The 13,050-nt window shown below is 35.0% G+C and overlaps 1 protein-coding gene across 1 annotated transcript; it reads left to right on the top strand.

Moving 5' to 3' along the window:
* Positions 1-9,598: 9,598 nt before the first annotated feature.
* LOC111907685 (GDSL esterase/lipase LTL1) lies at positions 9,599-12,747 on the top strand. The gene is made up of 5 exons (XM_023903502.2): positions 9,599-9,925; positions 10,063-10,190; positions 11,570-11,812; positions 11,897-12,149; positions 12,390-12,747. The coding sequence occupies exons 1-5, from the start codon at positions 9,673-9,675 to the stop codon at positions 12,620-12,622; spliced, it is 1,110 nt and encodes a 369-aa protein (XP_023759270.1). The 5' UTR covers positions 9,599-9,672; the 3' UTR covers positions 12,623-12,747.
* The last annotated feature ends 303 nt before the right edge of the window (positions 12,748-13,050 follow it).

Below are 13,050 nucleotides of genomic sequence, written 5' to 3'. Positions count from 1 at the left end.
TCGTCTAACGAAAACTTCATAACCCCAAACCTTGATATGTGCCAACGAGGGAACTTTCCATGTCCACATCCCGTGATGTGTTTTGGCAACCTTCTTTGTCGGGACTAGATTAAGGATATGGGTGGCAATCTCTAAGGCATACCCCCATAACGATATCAGAAGCGAAACTCGACTCATCATGGAACGGACCATGTCCAACAAGGTTCGATTACGCCTCTCAGTCCCACCATTAAGTTGTAGTGTCCTAGGAGGTGTCAATTGTGAAACAATTCCACATTCGTAAGTAAAAATATATTACATTTTAATGGGAGTGATCTTAATGAAAGTTGTAGTAGACTAAAACAAATGAAGTGGATATAAAGATCGTTAAAATCCAATATCGTACGAAGAAGTTACGACATTCAGAACACAAGACTTAAGCCAAACCACATGACATAAACAACCAACCAGTTGAGATCGCGATGAACATAAGCATCAATAGTCCCAAACACCTCATTAATGATTTTCTCACGTAAGATTTCGTGAGAAAAACCTAAAAAAAATCAATCATAAGTACTGAATGAGTACAAAAACAAAAATGAATTATGTTTCAATAAAAAAATATTAAGGACTAAATGTGCAAAAAAAAATTAATGACTAAATTTATACAAAATAAAAAGTATATTACCCTATAAATCGAAAATATATTACCCTTTGAAGTTATTATCCCTTATTCCATATGTTGCAAATAATAATATCTTTAAAATTGTGTTAATTTTTTTATGATATAATAATAATAATAATAATAATAATAATAATATCTTTACATTCTTTACAATTTTAGGTTTTATATATCACATCAAATTGGGACTTTTACTATCACATTTTAAAAGGGGAAAAATATTTTTAACTTAAAAGGTGGAATTTAATAGCCGTAAAAGAAGGTTGAACGAGCTAAAGACTACTTCTTCGTACTAGATGATCAAATCGCATCATGCTTGCCATATCCGTTAAAATCAATTTGAATCCAAAATGTAATGTAATGGGTTTTCGAGGATATTAATATTTTTTGGACAAATTATATGTAAAAAATGTATTTAAATTATATTTTATTCTAAAAGTACAATACACCAAATATCTAAACATGTATGTTATAACAACAACAACAAAATCCCTAATTATCCTATCATAATGAGGTAGGAGAAAATAAAAGTCGACAATCAAGTCTTCATATAAGGAAAAACGACCGCATAACTTTGATGATCTCCGACATATGCAATACAAAAGTAAAAAACCAGTAGAGGGAGGCAAAAACAAGTAAAAATAAGTCGTTAGCAATATGACATAAACATAGTACTTCGTAAAGAAACATCGAATCTATAAACCTACAATAGGGGTAAAAAACTAGGGAGAATGAGTGAAAGAGAGTAGTAAATCATATGAATAATATGATAACTAACATAAAAGCAAGAAACCATTATTAATTTAATAACTAACATAAAAAAACAAAGACATACATGGTAGTGAGGCTATTCATCAACGCTAACGTTTCGCATCCACACCAATCTATCTAGAATCATATTTTCGGTACAAGCAAGTTCCTCCATGTCAAGCCTCACGTTATCCTTTCATTTCATTCTCAAGTTGACATTTTCACACCATCCTATCTGAGATCATGTCCTCGATAAGAGGAAGATTCTTGTGATGGTTATACCTTTTTTATGATTTCTATTTTTTTGTAAGCAAGTATTTTTACAATAAACTTAAACATATATTTTATAAGTTTATTGTAACACCGAAATTTTCAAAACGAATTTTTCATTTAAAATCGTTTATCTCTTTAACACTTTTCACAAAAATCTCCATTTTTTTAATTTACAATACATGACTCTTTTGTCCAATCAAATAATAAACCAGGATCCTCAAAATAACGCTTCCTCTGGTGTGTACAATCGAGCCGGTGCCGTCCCGTGATACTGTGATAACCTGAAACACATAACACAAAACACTGTAAGCACGAAGCTTAGTGAGTTCCCCAAAATACCACTCTAACACATATTAGCCACTCGAGGCTATAACTCTGTTGACCCTCCGGTCAATGTGTCTCAGTGGGACCCTCCAGTCCCAGCTCTCTGTGGGCCCTCTGGCCCTAACTCTATGGACCCAAGGGTCCTAACTCTGAATCATGCATATCACATATCACAATAAATCTCAACATATAAATAGCATACAAATATACTGGCACATAATACGAAAAACACCACATATAACACATATTAGCCACTCGAGGCTATAACTCTATGGGCCCTTGGGCCCTAACTCTGCGGACCCTCTGGTCCTAGCTCTGTGGACCTTCTGGTCCTATCTCTGATATACACACAACATAAATCACATAGAAATAATGCGGTGCCACACGTCACATACAATAACTCTGTCACATAACTCTGTTACCACTCTAGGTAAAGTATAGTGAGAAGACTCACCTCGGGTATCTCGGTAAATCTCTGACTCGGTAAACGCTGGCCTAGCCTCCGCCTAATCATATGAAATAAATACCCTTAACAAAATTCTCAAAGGCTAGACTATGTCCTCTTATGACACTCTTAGAAGGGTAAAAGACCATTTTTCCCCTCTCATAACTCAAAAGGCCCCACAATAGACCATACCCTAAAAGTCAACCAAAAGTCAACTTCCCGGGTTACGCTGCGCGTACCAGATGTGTACGCTGAGCGTACCCGACTGCATCTCAGAAACGGGGAACGCCACCCAGTACGCGGCGCGTACTAGGGATTACGCCCGGCGTACTCCCCTGCTTCAACCCTTTTGCTCTTGAGGTCTTAAACAGTTAAGACCTACGTCAATATTTTAGATCTGACCCCATCTAAGCCCCTTAATCCATAAAGTTGATGGCTTTAAGCCTTTTCATGGCTGAACAAGTCACCATCTCCCAAAATGATCTATCCTTCAACTCTAGAAGGCTTAAAACACATGCATGACTCCAAAGTAACATCCAAGATGGGAACTTTATGGATCTAAATCACTAGTAACACTGAAAAGGGACAGATCTCGGACCATGGAGCACTTTACACTCATAAAGTCTCCACCTTTGGGGTTTTTAGCCCTAAAAGGGACACATACAACAACAACCAAAAGAAGAGGAAAGTTTTGAACTTTATACCTCCAAGTGTAGCCCTTTCCTTTGCAGATCTCAGATCCAAAATGGCACCTCAAGCTTTAGCCTCCAAGAACTCCCTTCCTTCTTCTTCACTAAGCCACTAAAGCACCAACAAGCTCAATTCAACACTCTCACACACTAAGAACGATGGGGCTCTCTTTTAGGGTTTCACTCACTGATATGGAGGCTAAGGAATGAGCCATAACACCCTTTAAATAGTGCACAAAGAGGATTAGGGTTTTTGCACCTGGGCCGGGTACGCCCGGCGTAACTCTAGGTACGCCCAGTGTACCTTGGCGACTCCGCGTCCAAATTAAGCGCGTGAGTACGCGCAGCGTACCCCTCTGGTACGCCCAGCGTACTCACTTGCTACAAACCCTCCACTCAAGGAATAAACATGCCCAAACAATAAAGAACAATGATGAAAGGAATATACCTGAATCTCGGGGTGTTACAATTATTGTAAAAAAAATATACTTATAAAAGAAAAGTAAATCAACCACAAGAATCTTTTTCTTTTAGTGAAAATAAAAACTAACGTATTTTCAAGAAAATGCAAAACATTAATGGACGACAAGGATGAATCCTTAGAGAAACGACGAACAAAAGGAACCCTAAAGAAACTACGATTGAAAGATCCAATAAGGACTCTAAAGAAATTCCATGTTGCCCATTGATCTTTGTGTTGATTTTTCAAGTTGGTCGTTGGTCGCGATTTGGACTTCATCAATCAGCTACTAAGGCATGTCCAGTAAGTGCTCGTTGATTTTTTTAAATAAATAATGTTTTTTGGAAAGCGATGATTGCACACTGATTATAAAGGAGATAATTCTTGGTATCTCTCAATGAGTGAGAGGGTGTTTGGGCAAGACAAGATGACCGTGATGGGGAATAGATTTTAATAAGCAAAACGGTGATATAGGTGATAAGAGGGGAATTTTTTACCAATAAATCTTAATACATATGCGAATAAATCCAATGATTTAGATTTATAAAAAGAGTGTCACACCTAATTGGTTAGAAATTTAGTGCACTCTAGTGGGAGCATAATAGTTATGGTAAGTGTTCCAAGTTGGCAATGCTATTTATAGGAAACAAAGTTTTCAAATTTGCAAATTGCTATATGTGAAAATTGTTTCGCTATAGAAAGTTATAGCGGAGAGAACATTTATACTTCATTTCAAATCTAAAAGTTTAGATTGAAGGATTTCAATAGAACTTAGTCATGAACATATATGAATATCATCTTAAAATGATTCAACATAGGAAATAATATATATATGGAAATATTATAGCAAAAGACTGATCAAGTATCGTGTCTTTATGTAAGACATTATGTATCGAATCCCATATACCTCGTATATAGGATCGATTACATATGCTATAGTATTCACTTGTTCTAATTTTCCAAATACCTAGGGCATTAAGAAGGGAAAAGGAGTGGAACTGGATATAACTAGAGTTGCTGAACAACTGTTAAAGGACAATCTGAAGTTCGCTGAAGATTGGTTGCTTATGGACAGTTGGAAATATAGCATTTGGTCGGGACATACTGACATGTTTCGGATTGGGATAATTCTTGATCAGAATTGATAGTCATATAGGAATATGGAAATGTTTCCATATTGGGAGTTGGTTATTGAAATCTACGTATGAGGTAGAAACCTCAATGCAAGGAAGGTGTTCAAGGAGTTACCTTGAATTTGATACTTCATTGCCATAAATTTTTTTTAAGTAACAGAGTTTCATTGGAGCATTTTTTTGGCATCGTTGGCAAAGTCTTTGTGACTTCTAAGTCATGTCATCACAAAAGGATCATTGCATGAAAGTTTAGATTCTAACACATTTAGTGATGACAAGAATTTTGGAAATTCTTACACTTGTAATATGGATTAGGAATTGTGATATGGGTATTATTGGAATTATGTCCAGTTGATCTATTCACACCATAGAGAGACATATTATGCATGTTTATTACATGGCATGACTAATGTTATATTCAAGTGATTACTTGATTACTCGAAACATTATACAATTAATAAGTCTAATTAATATGGTGATTAAATAATAAGTGTTTTATTTATATTCAATAGTTTTGAGACCATAGTTAATTAGGTTATTATTGTGTTTCACTTTGCATGTTTTACTTCCCAAATAATTGGATTATTCAAAACATCCACAGTCAATCATACTTTGGAAGTAAGTAGTGAATTAAGACTATTGTGAATTGGATTGTAGATTGTCTAAGGGTTTAGACATAGCAATGGTTTGCTGCAATATTCACGAGTACTTCCGAAATGGAGATTTGAGTATTGGATTAACCCACACTCAGAGAATTACTTCATGGATTTTATCATGAATAATTTTGAGACGATAATATCTTATATTCTTGAAACGGAGACATATGAGTTGTTGTTTACGAGTCATTTGTGCATTGATGATACGTAAACACATCAGTAACTTGATGTTATAAAATGTATTGTTGTGCGTGATTTGATGAGTGAATAGTACAAACATATGAGTCAAAGTTTATCCATTCCTTTTGCCCTAACGGGAAAAACGATATTTGTGGGCCCCTTGATGATTTAATGATGACATCTAAAGCGCTTGGTCAAGCCTGGACTAAATTGATGTGTTCAATTAGTAGTATGATATCAGTCTTCATGAATCAGAAATCGGGAAACAAACTTTGGATAGAGAGACTGATTATAATCCATGTCTCATGTCCATACGATATCTTGTAGAATGTAGTAATATTTGATCCCTTATCTAAGGACACGTAATTGACTAGGACAGAGTTCGAGGCGACTTTTGAAAATTACGATTGCTTGTTAAATTTTAAGGTCATACTTGCAATCATAGTTATTAGACTTATCCAAGTGGGAGACTGTTGGATTAGGTGTCTAAGCCCATAACTATAATTGGTATGTACTTGATTTGATAGTAGCATGGTCGTTTTGAGTTGCCTTCACTCTAGCAACTTGACAATATGACTTTTGGACAGAAGTTGAATTTTTTTTGGAATAATAAATTCATATAAATGATTTATTAATATGTTATGAAAATAATATATTAATTTGAAATCATGTTGTTTAATTAATATTTAATCAGAAATTAATTTAGAATTAATTTTAGGATTAAATGAATTAATTAAAAGTGCAGGGGTTGTTTTACAGATCATTGATAGTTGTGAAACTGGGCTCTTGGACTCCTTATATAGGAGTGGACGAAAATTATAGGGTGGCCCAATAAGATTTTCATCCAAGGCCTTCTAATGAGGAGTCCATGGGCTGCTTAAGCCTTAAGCATGGAATTATGGTTTCCACCTGCAAACCCTTGCTTTGGAACTAAGCCACCTCATGTATAAAAGGGATCTAACCTTTAGATTTTCGGCCCTATGCGTAAGAACCCTAGTGGAGCCGATTTCTAAGAACCATTCCATCCTCTCTCTCTTCTCATCCTCTTGCTAGTGGTGTTTGTAAGCCATTAGAGTTGTCACATTTAAGGCACTAAGCTTTCAAGAGCCAAGGATTTACAAGGTTTCTTGTTATTGCTTCATAACAAGTGAGGTAAACTTCTAAACCCTATTATTGTGTAATTTTCGAATTATATATGCTAGATCTAGGGTTTTGCTTTGGTTTTCGATTTGCATGTTCAACTAGTGAAAAACTTAGATCCAAAGCAATTAGGGTTACATGAACACATAGGTTGTAGTTATGCTCAAAACCCATCAGTAGTTTGCTTGGTGGACTTGACATCCCACCAATGAATTAAGTCCTTAAAGAGAAAATTGATTTTTGCCAGTGACCACGACATGGCCAAGGAATGACTACGACATGGTGGAGTCAAGCTTCACGATTATTTTGTTCGGACATGCCCACGACATGGAAAAGGAGGATCCATGATGTGGCGATGTTTTGTATGTCACCTATTTTGTCCTGTAACGCCCACGACGTGGACAAGAGGTCTCCACGTCGTCGTCGCTGTTGACTTTGTTGATCGTTGACTTTTGTTGACTAGTTTGACTTGAGGTCAAACTTGGTGGATTTGAATTGTTGCGTGAGGATTTGTCTCTTTTGGTGTTAGTCGGTTCAAAAGATTGAGCACTGCAAGGTGTACGAGTGTTGTTGTGCTTCTCTGGTTCTTCAGTTATGGTTAGTTTCTCACTATGCCACATATATATCCTTTGCATGGTAGGATAGAGGTACTGTTAGAGTACAAGTATGCTAATTGTCTAGGATAACTCATCGCTATGAATGTGCATGTATGACACTTGGTGTCATGATACGTTAGATCGATAAGGTCTTGCTTGATGATTGTAGGATTCTGTTAAAGAGTTATGTTTGGTTAGGGTAACTGGGGAAGCCATTTATCAAGGGTATGTTAGGATATGTATGTGTTTATGTTACATGATTCTATGATAATGATAGTTTGGGTTCTATATATTTTAAGCTGAATAACTTGAAAACTCTTGGTTTAATGCCTTATTGTGATGTTCATGTCTGATTGTTCGCTCTCGGTGAATCATCTGTTCGACTGTCTATCTAATGCTAAACTACATATGACTTTATGAATTGTATGGAAGACCAGGATCTGACCTCTGGTATTGTACAGAAGACCGGGATGTAGCTCCTGGCAGTGGAGGTTGGGCTGGGACAGTTTACGCCTTGGACAGGGCCCGTTATGTATGGTTGGATGGGTTCCATTATGTATGTTTGGGGGGGGGGGGGGGGGGGGGGGGGAGGGGTTGTTATGTGAGTTGGACTGGACCCGTTATGTATGATATATGTATATGGATATGAGTTTTTGTTGCTCGATGCTAGAGTCGAGGATTGTATGTGGATGCATTATGTGTATGGTGGAATATGTGGTATACTAGGAAATGCTTACAATTGTGGATTAAACATTTTGTAGGTCGTTCGTGAGAAGAGCTCTGTTAGACTGTACACACGCATCAATGATAATCGTTTTCGTGGTTTTGTAAAAGTTGACTCTGATAATGTATGGTTTTCAATCAATCAAATGGTATTTAATGGTTTTTGAAATAAAGGTTTAATTGGTTAATCTATTTTAAAATTGAAAAATCCTTTTGTAATTTTTTAAACTTTACAATATAACTTTGATAGTTCATTCCACTAACTGAGTCAACCCTTTGGTCAACTCACTTTACCAATTTGAAACTTTGCCCTTTTAGCTTTTAAAATGTTATAATTTTCACTCATAACTTTTTAAACAACATATCGACTGATGATATGATTATGTGTTGATGGTTTAACTATATAAATTATATTTCATTTGTTTACTTTATTAATTTAAAAACCTATTCTTAAATTTTAAAATGTTATATTTAGAATAATAACTTAAATTAAGATGATTCATTTGTAATTACTCAATGTATGTATCATATAGATGACGATTAAACATCCCAACAATCTTGAAAGTGAAGTTGAGTATTGCAGCAAGTTGAAGTTACTCGTAACATATTATGTTTATTTATTTATTTCCTTTCATGATTTATTCTACGATGCGAGTATCTTGTATGTAAATATTATATGTGCAATGTGTTGCATTTACGAAAATGGTTTGAAAACGAGTATTTGAAACGGGGATGATTTGTTTTAGATTTGGAAACGGGTTTTAAATCATGATCATGTACATTTTAAAAGTATGTGTCCACTTGAGACTTGGTTACCCAAAAAACGACAAATGAGTTGGCGAAAGGCATTCTAAAAGGCCTCACACGCACAAATCCACAATGGATTTGTATCCCTTTTGTGTGGATTATGTTGGAGTTTCTGTAGTCACATGCTTGCTTGTGTTGATGTCCCAAGCTTCTATATGTTCTCTACAGCCCGGTTGTTTTATCCACTTAACTCATCAAATTTGTTGATTAAATAACAAAATCAAAAAAGCAAATATTTTAATAAAGCATATATTTAAATTACGACAATCTTGAGCAAATGACACCAATTAGTACAAGTAGAATTAATGCAACTCTAACTAATCAAATAAATGTTGACCAAATTTTCATTCTAGTTTTGTAAGATGATAATTGCATTTTTAGATGGATATGATCGTGACCCCATTGAAGTCGCTTTTCTTTATCTAGTCACTTATCAACGTATTCAATTAACCGCATCAAGACTTATCTTCTTTTATTATCACACATCTAGCTTATTAGATATACATATATAAAATGTCTTAAAGCTTTAACCAGTTGTATTGTATTTAGTTATTTACCTTTTAATCTTTTTATTTACACATAGTGAAAATGGTTATCTTTAGTAAATGGTCCCCTATAAATTAACTCTATCCTTGAAAACGTAGTACACATTAGTAAAATTTATACAATATACTGTTTTATACGTGCCCGTGCCCGAAAAGACCTCGCGCTTTCACCTCTTCTCCGACCTACATTTATTAGACCTCAACTAACTAAACAAGGACCTACACCCATGCACCCAGAAAACCCTGTATAAAAACACCACCATCAACCATCATTCACACACTAATTAACCATGGCTAAACACTCCTCCTCCTACACCACCACTACCTTGGCTGCGTTCTTAACATTCTCACTGGTTGCAGCCACCCCGAAAGCTCAGGCGCCTCGTGCTTTCTTTGTGTTTGGTGATTCACTGGTCGACAACGGCAACAACAATTACCTCCTCACCTCCGCCCGAGCTGATGCTCCGCCGTACGGAATCGATTACCCCACCCACCGTCCCACCGGCCGGTTCTCCAATGGACTTAACATTCCCGATCTCATTAGTAAGCTATATGTTTCCAGTAGACTCTATACATATATATATATATATATATATATATATTTATATACACTCTAGTTTAATTTCTATAGAACATGAGAAATACGTTGGTAAGAATATATATATGCTTTACTTACGTAGGTGAAAAGCTTGGGGCAGAACCAACATTGCCATACTTGAGCCCGGAGTTGAACGGAAAGAAGCTACTGGTTGGAGCAAATTTTGCTTCCGCCGGGATCGGCATCCTCAATGACACTGGAATTCAGTTTGTAAGTTGTTCATCATTAAGTATTAATTGTACTTTTTACATACATATTTGTGATGTGTCAGTTTTAAGCTTTTAAAGGAAGTCGAGATACAGATACACATATACATAGGGTCAGGGATATGTCAAACACTCAACAATGCATGCAATAACTATTTGTAAAGAACAAGTTTCCAAAGCACGTAATGTACAGTGTTTTGGTAACTTTATCAATGTACTGTACCTTGTACAAGCGCACTGAAAATTGTACATATATTGAATGTGAAACTATAAAAATCAAGGCAAATGCATGCCCAAAGCTAACGTAATCTGTTTCATGAAAACGGAAACATTTGTTATGGTATACGCGAAAGTATATATAATATATACAAGAGGTTTTATTGGCCTGGGTGAAAAAGCATAAGGAAAAATTAATTGTTTAATAAATGGTCAAGAGTCGAAACAATCTTTTAATTTGTCATGTTAAAAGTTATAATTTTAATCAGAGAAGTGGAATAAAGTCTTATTGCCGAAGATGGAAGCTGTCGCATCTTGATTTTGTATCGTTTTAATTTCGTTAGGTATAAGTAGAGATTATAATATATAATATAAAAGTTTAAAATTCTTTATCTAAAATATAAATAGTAAGATTATTTGCTAATTGTTATTATCATGCATTACAAGTCGAAAAGTACATGTTAATGACGACACATTTTGCCCAATGCTATACAATACAATGCAAACTAAGATTGTTCAAAATTGGATAATTCTAGATATTTGATTGTGAATTTGTGATTACCGATTATTTCTTTTTAGACATGGTACTAGATACCAAAATTTTAACCACAAAACTATAACAATTTTCCTTTTACGCAATCTATTTGAATATTGATTCTATATTATGCTTGATAATATGTCACAAATTGTTTCAGCCAAATATCCAGATAAATGCAAAATTAGAACAATTTTATTTTGGATTTTTGTATAATCGTAAACTTCTTTCTTTTGGAAATCACCGTATGAAAACTTGTAATTCTATATCTGATCTTTGGATTTATATGTTTTTAAACTCCACTTATGACATATTGGCACTCGTATTCATACATTAATTTGGGTGGAACTACTTGATGCAGTTTGATGTTTTTGGTCATTTTTAATTTGACCATTCAACTGGTTTTGCATGTGACCACAAGACTGGCTACTATTGATGTTTCTTTCATCACTAAAGACGGTTTGCACCAACTAATTGAATGCTACTCAAAATGACCGTTTGTCACAATCAAATTCCAATTTAAGCATATATTGCACCCAAAAAAGAAGGGCAAATTTGACTTGTACCATGCTAAACTTTTAATGCATTTAGTTTATAATCTAATGTACTTTTTTTTAAACTATTTTGGGCAGGCAAATATCATAAGAATAACTCAACAATTACGAAATTTTCAAACGTACCAAGATCGAGTAAGTGCACTTATTGGACCACAAGAGACCCAATCACTCGTCAACAAGGCTCTTGTTCTAATCACACTAGGAGGCAACGACTATGTTAACAACTACTTCCTCATGCCAATCACAGCGAGAAAGTTACAATACTCCATTTCACAGTTCACAAGATATATTATTGCAGAGTATCGTAAAATCCTAATGGTAAATCTTCTATTAACATTACTATTATATATGCTATATTTATTTAGCTGATCATTAATTATCTAATGACAAGATTTGTTGTAGGAACTATACGATTTGGGGGCAAGACGAATCCTAGTGACAGGATCTGGACCATTGGGTTGTGTTCCATCTCAATTAGCTTCAAGTAACTCAAACGGACAATGTGCATACGAACCTCAACAGGCTTCAGCTTTATTCAACCCCCAATTGGTTGAAATGATCCAAAGCCTCAACCAAGAACTTGGATCCGACTACTTTATAGCTTCTAATGCAAATATGATGCAAGGCGACTTCATTAGTAATCCACAAGCTTTTGGTAAGTTGCAAACACGAGATATTTCAATACATTAATTTATTCAATTTTACATGTATGCATGGTAGGTCCGACACTAGAGACAGTGTGGACACATGCCCATAAAAAACTCGTAGTTTAACAAATGTTATCATATATGTTCGTGTAATTCATCCCACAAAAAAAAAACGTAATTTGAGGGGCTCTTTTGTAGCCAGTGCATATGGATCTTTGTGAATTTACATTTCTTGAATTTTTATATAGGTTTCGTAACGTCGAAGATTGCATGTTGTGGACAAGGACCATATAACGGGGTTGGTCTCTGTAACCCCACATCAAATCTTTGTCCTAATAGAGATCTGTATGTGTTCTGGGATCCATTTCATCCAACCGAACGTGCAAATAAGATTATTGTCGAAACCATCTATAGTGGTTCAGACAAGCACATGTATCCGATGAACCTAAGCACCATCATGGCTTTGGATTCCATGACCTAGTTCAGCGACCGTTATTTCTAGATATTTTCATTTAATCTTGTGTCTCCTAATGTGCTTTGGCATGACCTAAAGTTGTAACAAAAAAATTAAGTTGTGGTTTTTAATAATTATATTGCAATTTCCAATGTTCTTCGTGTAGAATATATTGATAATTCTTACATAAGGTACAAAACATTACATGCTTTTGACTTTCAGTGTGCTTAATTTGATGCAAAGTGACATAAAGTTAAAACAGATGATAAATAGTAAAAAAAAAAAAAAAACCGGTTGAATGAAAGCCAAAGGCCCACCTTGAATGACTTCTTGTAATGGAGAAGAAAACTCAAGTAACATGGCATAATAAATGCATATTTGGGTACATCAAATGTGAAATATACGATCAAAATGATCACATGTTTCATATATCCTTCGGTACGTACAAATCTTTA

The sequence above is a fragment of the Lactuca sativa genome, chromosome 8, assembly GCF_002870075.4.
Source record: "Lactuca sativa cultivar Salinas chromosome 8, Lsat_Salinas_v11, whole genome shotgun sequence".
NCBI lineage: Eukaryota > Viridiplantae > Streptophyta > Magnoliopsida > Asterales > Asteraceae > Lactuca > Lactuca sativa.
Note: the sequence above shows the minus strand (reverse complement) of the source record. Positions and strands in the feature narration are given on the sequence as shown.